Source organism: Babylonia areolata, chromosome 4, assembly GCF_041734735.1.
Source record: "Babylonia areolata isolate BAREFJ2019XMU chromosome 4, ASM4173473v1, whole genome shotgun sequence".
Taxonomy (NCBI): domain Eukaryota; kingdom Metazoa; phylum Mollusca; class Gastropoda; order Neogastropoda; family Buccinidae; genus Babylonia; species Babylonia areolata.
Genome location: NC_134879.1, coordinates 58,423,810 through 58,434,786, shown reverse-complemented (window position 1 = coordinate 58,434,786; position 10,977 = coordinate 58,423,810). Strand labels below are relative to the sequence as shown.

Below are 10,977 nucleotides of genomic sequence, written 5' to 3'. Positions count from 1 at the left end.
GAGTCAGGCAGTCAGTGAGACAGCAGTTCTCCCCATCTGTGGCCAGAGATATGAACACTGGACAACACCCCATCTGTGGCCAGAGATCTGAACACTGGACAACACCCCATCTGTGGCCAGAGATCTGACCACTGGACAACACCCCATCTGTGGCCAGAGATCTGAACACTGGACAACACCCCATCTGTGGCCAGAGATCTGGACACTGGACAACACCCCATCTGTGGTCAGATCTGAACACTGGACAACACCCCATCTGTGGTCAGATCTGAACACTGGACAACACCCCATCTGTGGCCAGAGATCTGACCACTGGACAACACCCCATCTGTGGTCATATCTGAACACTGGACAACACCCCATCTGTGGTCAGATCTGAACACTGGACAACACCCCATCTGTGGTCAGATCTGGACACTGGACAACACCCCATCTGTGGTCAGATCTGAACACTGGACAACACCCCATCTGTGGTCAGATCTGAACACTGGACAACACCCCATCTGTGGCCAGAAATATGAACACTGGACAACACCCCATCTGTGGCCAGAAATCTGAACACTGGACAACACCCCATCTGTGGTCAGATCTGAACACTGGACAACACCCCATCTGTGGTCAGATCTGAACACTGGACAACACCCCATCTGTGGCCAGAAATATGAACACTGGACAACACCCCATCTGTGGCCAGAAATCTGAACACTGGACAACAGTGCTTCTTCCCCCTGTGCACTGACACACTATTCTTCCCCCTGTGCACTGACACACTATTCTTTCCCCTGTGCACTGACACACTATTCTTCCCCCTGTGCACTGACACACTATTCTTCCCCCTGTGCACTGACACACTATTCTTTCCCATGTGCACTGACACACTATTCTTCCCCCTGTGCACTGACACACTATTCTTCCCCCTGTGCACTGACACACTATTCTTTCCCCCTGTGCACTGACACACTATCACGATGCAATGTCAAGGGAAATAAGTGATTGTCGACAATCTGTTACGTGTGTCCGTTTTAAAAGTGAGGTGAGTGGGCGTCTGAGTGTGTGTGTTTAGGGGGGACGGGGGTGGGGAGGTAGAGGTGGCGGGTGCTTGGGAGAAAACAAAAAGAGACGTGCAGTTAACAGAGAAAGATTTCCACACACATGACTGAGATGACTTGTTCTTGCATGGTAGTTGTGGGGGATTGGGGGGGAGGAAAGGTCGAGACAGTTATTGGTGTGTGGGTGGGTGAGGGGCAGGGATCAAGGAATGGAGGTGGGTGGAAAGGGGTGGGGGAGTAAATGCATACTTATGATAAAATGATATGGGTAACTTTGGTCTAAGTGATAGATTGTGATGAGGATGGTTTGCACACAGCGTGACTAAGTGGCCTGTGGTCTGACTGGCTGCAGCAATGGGCCATGTGGATGTTTCAGCCCTTGTCATTTACAGATATGAGAATGCCAGCTATGACGCCATTTACATGTCTCTGTTTGAACTGTACGAACACATCTAGGGGTTAACATGCCCATCAAATCAGCCGGGGAGCAGGGAGTGAGGGGGAGGGGGAAGGTGGCGTAAGTATCATTATCATTCAAATGTCATCCTTCGCTCCCCGCAACAACTACAACTGCTGCTGCTACTACTTCTACTACTACTACTACTGCCTCAACAACAAAACAACAACAACAGCATCAAGAACAACAACAGCAGGAACAACAAATCGTTTTGTCATACCCTGGAACTCGGCCCAAAATGATGTTAACCCAGCTCACAAACCGTTACACGCTGAACACTGAAAGCCGTCCACCAACACGAACGAGTCATTCACTGAAGCATGAAGAAATAGGGACGTGGCAGAGTGGTGTTGTCAACAGCCCTGAAGAAATAGGGACATGGCAGAGTGGTGTTGTCAACAGCCCTGAAGAAATAGGGACGTGGCAGAGTGGTGTTGTCAACAGCCCTGAAGAAATAGGGACGTGGCAGAGTGGTGTTGTCAACAGCCCTGAAGCATGAAGAAATAGGGACGTGGCAGAGTGGTGTTGTCAACAGCCCTGAAGAAATAGGGACATGGCAGAGTGGTGTTGTCAACAGCCCTGAAGCATGAAGAAATAGGGACACAGCAGAGTGGTGTTGTCAACAGCCCTGAAGAAATAGGGACGTGGCAGAGTGGTGTTGTCAACAGCCCTGAAGCAAGGTCCAGTTCACGCTGTTGGGCCACAAGTGGTTGGGGCTTGGGGCTTGGTTCCCTGAAGATTGCGATGTTCGGTAGGGTGACGGGTGAGTCACCAACACTGGACAATGGGATCTTACAGTATTCAAGGCCGTTCTGATCTTTTGACACAGCGTGACGACACAGCGTGACTACACAACGTGACTTCACAACGTGACGATACAGCGTGACTTCACAACGTGACGATACAGCGTGACTACACAACGTGACGATACAACGTGACTACACAACGTGACGACACAGCGTGACTTCACAACGTGACTACACAGCGTGACGACACAGCATGACTACACAACATGACGACACAAAGTGACGACACAAAGTGACTTCACAACGTGACTACACAGCGTGACTTCACAACGTGACTACACAACATGACGACACAACGTGACGACACAGCATGACTTCACAACGTGACTACACAACGTGACGACACGACGTGACGACACAACGTGACTTCACAACGTGACGACACAGCGTGACTTCACAACGTGACTTCACAACGTGACGACACAAGGTGACGACACAACGTGACTACACAGCGTGATGACACAACGTGACGACACAACGTGACTACACAACGTAACGACACGACAGTGAGGGAAGCCAGGTGGAGGGCGAACGTCTGAGATAAAGAGTGGGGCTGACTGGATGGGCTTGTTGAGATATTTTAAATATCAGACACACACGAACGCTGTTGAGGTCATGAAAAAAAAAAGAACGTTTCATACATTTGAAATACTGCTGACGATTCACATCCATGGCATGTTCCTGTTCCGCTTAGTTCACCACCAAAGCAAAGTACTTGAAAAAAAACAAAAACAAAAAAACACAGGCAAAAAAATTGCATATAATGCTGATTCGTGTCCATAGCATATTCTTGTTCAGTTCAGATTACCAACAAAAATGAACAAGTCAACAAATCAGAATGAATAATACTCGGAAAATAACTATGAGAAGCAAAAATAAAAGTATCGCATTTTTATGAATAAAAGTGTGTGTTTTTTCCACAATGGAATCGACAAAAATGACAGTCCCAGCTATTGCTGGTTTGTGCACTGTGAAGAGCAAGTGGTGGACATGTTGTGATGACGATGGCTGCTGGTGTGTGGAGGGGGGTGGGGGGTGGGGGGGAGGAGTATGAGTCTTGGTTCTTAACAACAGTGGTGAGTTGCTGGTCTGTAAAATGGGGGGAGTGATGGGGGGCGGGGGGGGGGGGAGTATGAGTCTTGGTTCTTAACAACAGTGGTGAGTAGTATGAGTCTTGGTTCTTTACAACAGTGGTGAGTTGCTGGTCTGTAAAATGGGGGGAGTGATGGGGGGCGGGGCGGGGGGGGGGGGAGTATGAGTCTTGGTTCTTTACAACAGTGGTGAGTTGCTGGTCTGTAAAATGGGGGGAGTGATAGGGGGCAATAGGTTGGTGTGTGGACCTAACAGTGAATGGGGGTGTTGGTCCTTGACAATAACGATGACTGCTGGTGTGTGGAGTGGGGAGGGTGGGGGTGTATGACTGTTGGCGTGGTATGAGGCAGTGGCCCGTGCAGGGCTGTGCTGACATTTCTGTGGTCACAACGGGCTGCTTTACCACTGCGGCAGTCCGCTGAACAAGCTGAACGAGGTGTGTGTTGGGGAGGGCAGGGGGTGGGGGTGGGGGGGCAGTGAGGGCAAGCCGTGGTCCCTGGACCGTCGAGGAACAGTCAATCGTTTCGTTGCAGCTGAGGAGTAGGATGGGGAGGAGGGCGGGGATGGTTGGGGGCTGGAGGGGAGAGGAGAAGGGGGACATGTGACCTGCAAGTGATCATCTCCACTGTGCCTGCATCTGGTCATCAAACAAGAGAGGGACGCAGAGACGACGGAACACGGCAAAGGATCGGATGGATGGATGGATGGATGGATGGATGGTCTCACCGGGCCGGGGGAGGGGTGTGACGTATGAGTCTTGGTTCTTGACAACAGCGATACGCTGAGAGAGAGAGCGGGTGGGGGGGGAGATAGTTTTTTGGGGTGTGGAGCAGGGAGTGGTGTGGGCGGGGTGTGGGGCCGGTTGGATGTCTCACAGACCACGCCTCCCAGCCTGAGCCATGCTCTCCCTCATCAGGCGGTCCATCCGGTGGGACAGCAGCACCACAGCCGGGACGCCCTCCGCCAGACGCACCGTCAGCCCCCCGCCCCTCCCGCACCTCACGCTTCTCCCCGGCCTCACGTTCACCTCCAGCGTGGCCCCCCTCAGGAAGGACATCATCCGCTTCTCAAAGGTGCGGCGGTTCTTGCGGCCCTTCAGGCGTTGGGCCGGCGTGCATGACATGGAGACCTGCAGCTTGACGCTGCCGCCTTGCTGCACACAGCTGGACAGCTTCTCCCCACCCACCACCACTGCTGCCGGAAACAGTGGCACGATCAGCGAGTTCCTCCTCAGCTTGATCCCGCACTGCTCCACCCGACCCTCGATCTTCTCCACTGCACACACAGCACCACAACAATGCACGTGCGTCACGTCCCATTCCAGTTGTGTCCAGGAGGTGGGCTTTCCAGGGGTTCAACACCACTGTCCTCAGATCGCCCGGAAAGGACAGAAAAAAAGGAGTGGATGCCTGACCTATGTATCAACACAACGCGCTGCTCAGAGCTTCAGATGTGTGGACCTAACAGGAAATGGTGTGTGGACCTAACAGGAAATGGTGTGTGGACCTAACAGGAAATGACTACCATAGGTTGGTGTGTGGACCTAACAGGAAATGGTGTGTGGACCTAACAGGAAATGGTGTGTGGACCTAACAGGAAATGGTGTGTGGACCTAACAGGAAATGGTGTGTGGACCTAACAGGAAATGGTGTGTGGACCTAACAGGAAATGGTGTGTGGACCTAACAGGAAATGACTACCATAGGTTGGTGTGTGGACCTAACAGGAAATGGTGGACCTGACAGGAAATGGTGTGTGGACCTAACAGGAAATGACTACCATAGGTTGGTGTGTGGACCTAACAGGAAATGGTGTGTGGACCTAACAGGAAATGGTGTGTGGACCTGACAGGAAATGGTGGACCTGACAGGAAATGGTGTGTGGACCTGACAGGAAATGACTACCATAGGTTGGTGTGTGGACCTAACAGGAAATGGTGTGTGGACCTAACAGGAAATGGTGTGTGGACCTAACAGGAAACGACTACCATAGGTTGGTGTGTGGACCTAACAGGAAATGGTGTGTGGACCTGACAGGAAATGGTGTGTGGACCAAACAGGAAATGGTGTGTGGACCTAACAGGAAATGGTGTGTGGACCTACAGGAAATGACTACCATAGGTTGGTGTGTGGACCTAACAGGAAATGGTGTGTGGACCCAACAGGAAATGGTGTGTGGACCTAACAGGAAATGGTGTGTGCCTCTACAGGAAATGACTACCATAGGTTGGTGTGTGCCTGGAAATGACTACCATATGGTGTGTGCCTCTACAGGAAATGACTACCATAGGTTGGTGTGTGCCTCTAACAGGAAATGGTGTGCACCTCCAACAGGAAAAGCGATAACTTGATTCAACAAAATAAACATATCAGTGAATGCACTGGAATGTAAACATCACTGCCGTCATTCACTTCACGCTTCACACATCACTTCACACATCACACATCATTTCACACATCACTTCACACATCACACATCACTTCACACATCACTTCACACATCACTCACCTCACCCATCACACATCACTTCACACATCACTTTACACATCACTGTCCATCCAGGTAGCCGGTGTCCACGGGTTCAAGTCCCAGTTATATTGAACTCTCACCCCTTCACTTGACCGTGAGTGGTGGTCTGTGTGCTAGTCTTTCAAATGAGACGACAGACCGCGGTCCTGTGTGCCCTCTGGGAATAGCGGACCGAATTTCACACAGAAAAAAAGTAATACAATACAATTATGAGTTTCAGCCTCAGGTTTTATGGAGGTGTGAAAGCATGCAGGCCAATCCATACAAGCTACACCACATCTGCTCTAAAAAAAATTAAACCTAAAAAAAAAGGAAGCAGATGCCTGACCTTGGGACAAACTCCGCAAGCAGATCAGACCTTGAGCGATGAAATATAACTGGGATGAGTGACTGATATATCAGTGAAATGGAAACAGAAATGCATCAACCAAAACTCAAAGGGAAAGACGAGAAGAACAGCGAGGCCTCAGGGCCGCCCACTCACTCTTGGGGTCCACGAAGGGCCTCCAGTTCTCCCCCCAGACGTCCAGGTCCCGTTCATAGAACTGCTTGGGGATGCTCCGCTTCTTCAGCTTCCCCTGCCGCACAGTTACGGCCCCTGAGTGACTGTGGCAGTGCATGATGTCCCTTTTGTAGGGCATTTTGCCTTTACAGCACGACCACTGGGCACTGGAGACATGGCAACACCACCACAATCACAATCACAATCACAACTATAACCACAACCACAACCACAATCACAACTACAACCACAATCACAACCACAACCACAACCACAATCACAACCACAACCACAACCACAACCACAATCACAACCACAACCACAACCACAACCACAGCCACAACCACAGCCACAACCACAATCACAACCACAGCGACAACCACAATCACAACCACAACCACAATCACAATCACAGCCACAGCCACAACCACAATCACAATCACAATCACAGCCACAACCACAACCACAACCACAATCACAATCACAGCCACAGCCACAACCACAATCACAACCACAGCCACAACCACAACCACAACCACAATCACAATCACAACCACAGCCACAACCACAATCACAACCACAGCCACAACCACAACCACAATCACAACCACAGCCACAACCACAACCACAACCACAGCCACAACCACAATCACAATCACAGCCACAACCACAATCACAGCCACAGCCACAACCACAACCACAACCACAGCCACAACCACAACCACAATCACAATCACAACCACAGCCACAATCACAACCACAATCACAACCACAGCCACAACCACAATCACAACCACAGCCACAACCACAATCACAATCACAATCACAACCACAATCACAATCACAGCCACAACCACAACCACAACCACAATCACAATCACAGCCACAGCCACAACCACAACCACAATCACAACCACAGCCACAACCACAACCACAACCACAATCACAACCACAATCACAACCACAACCACAACCACAACCACAATCACAACCACAACCACAACCACAACCACAATCACAACCACAGCCACAACCACAACCACAACCACAATCACAACCACAGCCACAACCACAATCACAACCACAGCCACAATCACAATCACAACCACAACCACAATCACAGCCACAGCCACAACCACAACCACAACCACTTCATCCATCAGTGGAGTGATGGCCTGGAGGTAACGCGTCCGCCTAGGAAGCGAGAGAATCTGAGCGCGCTGGTTCGAATCACAGCTCAGCCGCCGATATTTTCTCCCCCTCCACTAAACCTTGAGTGGTGGTCTGGACGCTAGTCATTCGGATAAGACGATAAACCGAGGTCCCTTTAGCTTTGTGCTTCCAGCTGGACAGTGGTCCGGGACCTCCAGCTTTGTGCCTCCAGCTGGACAGCGGTCCGGGACCTCCAGCTTTGTGCCTCCAGACGTGACTCACCTGATGACCATGCCGCCACAGCACTCCTCCTGGCTCCTGACCACGGACGACCCACAGCACGTGTCCCCATCCCCGGCCTCCACCACCCTGTCGTTGCAGCACAGCTCAGTCTCCGCGTCGAAGGGGCGGCCGCCGCACAGCTGCTGCATGCAGGGGTTGGAGCCGGGGTCGTTCCGGAGGTAGGCCCGGTCATAGCAGCACTGGGAGGCTGAGCTGGGTATGCTGTCCAGGCGGTCTTGACAGCACGTCTTGCGGGACGGGTCGTAGGGCGTGTGGCCACAGCACTCCGTCTCCCCCTCCCCCTCCTGGCCGGTCAGACACATCTTCCGCGGGAGCCGAGAGAGGTCGGGCATCTCGGGGTACGGCCTGACCACACCCTCCTCCTCGTCGCAGTAGTGGGTGGTGTGGGTGAAGGTGTGGATTCTGTCCCTCTCTGTGCGGGTGTCCCTGAGGTCGGCTGGCGCACAGCAGGCGGTGTGTGCGGGGTGTGTTTTGTTGAGGGGGGTGTGGCCCGCCTCCGTGTGACAGCACAGCTCGCCCTCCTGCAGGCCCTGGCCGCTGCAGCACGCTGTCCCCTTGCTGACCACTGTGGACCTCTGGACTGTGGACACAGGGGGTGGAGCCTTGTTGGTGGTGTATTCATCATCATCATCATCATCATCATCATCATCAACATCACCACCATCTTCATCATCATCAAGAACAACATTAACAACATCATCATCATCATCAGCAGCAGCAGCAGCAGCAGCATCAACAACAGCATCATCAACATCATCATCACCATCAACATCATCATCACCATCGTCATCATCATCATCATCACCATCACCATCACCAACATCACCATGACTGGAACAGCTGTGTCACCAAAGTTGTCAGTGGACAGTGTGATTTCATCATCCATAAAAGCAGGCTAGTGATACAAGATACTGGAAGACTTTTCATCAGCAGGATAAATGGCTGACAGAATGGACCAACGCCCGGCTGATAACCTGACCCTGACGGGAACCACTTACAGCATTACAAAGTCAACATCATCAACCTGACCCTGATGGGAACCACTTACAGCATTACAAAGTCAACATGATAAACCTGACCCTGACGGGAACCACTTACAGCATTACAAAGTCAGCATGATAAACCTGGCCCTGAGGGGAATCACTCACAGCATTACAAAGTCAACATGATAAACCTGGCCCTGAGGGGAATCACTCACAGCATTACAAAGTCAACATGATAAACCTGACTCTGAGGGGAATCACTCACAGCATTACAAAGTCAACATGATAAACCTGACTCTGAGGGGAATCACTCACAGCATTACAAAGTCAACATGATAAACCTGACCCTGAGGGGAATCACTCACAGCATTACAAAGTCAACATGATAAACCTGACTCTGAGGGGAATCACTCACAGCATTACAAAGTCAACATGATAAACCTGACCCTGAGGGGAATCACTCACAGCATTACAAAGTCAACATGATAAACCTGACCCTGAGGGGAATCACTCACAGCATTACAAAGTCAACATGATAAACCTGACCGTGATGGGAATCACTCACAGCATTACAAAGTCAACATGATAAACCTGACCCTGAGGGGAATCACTCACAGCATTACAAAGTCAACATGATAAACCTGACCCTGAGGGGAATCACTCACAGCATTACAAAGTCAACATCATCAACCTGACCCTGAGGGGAATCACTCACAGCATTACAAGTCACATCATCAACCTGACCCTGAGGGGAATCACTCACAGCATTACAAAGTCAACATGATAAACCTGACCCTGAGGGGAATCACTCACAGCATTACAAAGTCAACATGATAAACCTGACCCTGACTGGAACCACTCACAGCATTACAAAGTCAACATCATCAACCTGACCCTGATGGGAATCACTCACAGCATTACAAAGTCAACATGATAAACCTGACCGTGATGGGAATCACTCACAGCATTACAAAGTCAACATGATAAACCTGACCCTGATGGGAATCACTCACAGCATTACAAAGTCAACATGATAAACCTGACCCTGAGGGGAATCACTCACAGCATTACAAAGTCAACATGATAAACCTGACCCTGAGGGGAATCACTCACAGCATTACAAAGTCAACATGATAAACCTGACCCTGAGGGGAATCACTCACAGCATTACAAAGTCAACATGATAAACCTGACCGTGATGGGAATCACTCACAGCATTACAAAGTCAACATGATAAACCTGACCGTGATGGGAATCACTCACAGCATTACAAAGTCAACATGATAAACCTGACCGTGAGGGGAATCATTCACAGCAATACAAAGTCAACATGATAAACCTGACCGTGAGGGGAATCATTCACAGCAATACAAAGTCAACATGATAAACCTGAACCTGAGGGGAATCACTCACAGCAATACAAAGTCAACATGATAAACCTGACCCTGATGGGAATCACTCACAGCATTACAAAGTCAACATGATAAACCTGACCGTGATGGGAATCACTCACAGCATTACAAAGTCAACATGATAAACCTGACCGTGATGGGAATCACTCACAGCAATACAAAGCAACAGCAGCAGTAGCAGTAGTAGTAGCAGTAGTAGTAACAGTAGCAGCAGAAGGAGGAGGAGGAGGAAGAAGGAGAGGAGGAGGATAGGGAATTAGGAGAGAAAGGGGGGGGGTGGAGAGGGGTATTTCAATATTACTGCATTTGTGCCCAGCGTTCACCCCAACCGTCAAGTTACTGAAACGAATCGTGACAGTTGATGACATTACTGGAGGACGATGAACCCAGCTGTTAGCTTGTTGTTACTCAGCTGTTGTGTGCGTGTTTGTATAACATGTCAGACTGTTGAGCACCATCACGGAAGCTGTCAGCTTGTTGGCACTCAGCTGTTGTGTGCGTGTTTGTCAGACTGTTGAGCACCATCACGGAAGCTGTCAGCTTGTTGGCACTCAGCTGTTGTGTGCGTGTTTGTATAACATGTCAGACTGTTGAGCACCATCACGGAAGCTGTCAGCTTGTTGGCACTCAGCTGTTGTGTGCGTGTTTGTATAACATGTCAGACTGTTGAGCACCATCACGGAAGCTGTCAGC

The 10,977-nt window shown here is 50.4% G+C and overlaps 1 protein-coding gene across 2 annotated transcripts in view; it reads right to left on the bottom strand.

The window, feature by feature from the left end:
* Nucleotides 1–3,560: 3,560 nt before the first annotated feature.
* Nucleotides 3,561–10,977, bottom strand: part of LOC143281779 (uncharacterized) — an 8,848-nt gene continuing 1,431 nt past the window's right edge. Inside the window, exons 2-5 of one of the 2 annotated variants that reach the window (XM_076587071.1) lie at nt 8,446–8,469; nt 7,869–8,412; nt 6,417–6,601; nt 3,561–4,679 (exon numbers count right to left, since the gene is read on the bottom strand). In XM_076587071.1, the coding sequence (XP_076443186.1) occupies nt 4,276–4,679; nt 6,417–6,601; nt 7,869–8,412; nt 8,446–8,469 (1,157 nt within the window). In that variant the 3' untranslated portion in view covers nt 3,561–4,275. Of the gene's footprint in view, nt 4,680–6,416; nt 6,602–7,868; nt 8,470–10,977 lie in introns of both variants that reach the window. The other variant, XM_076587069.1, reaches the window with a different exon arrangement.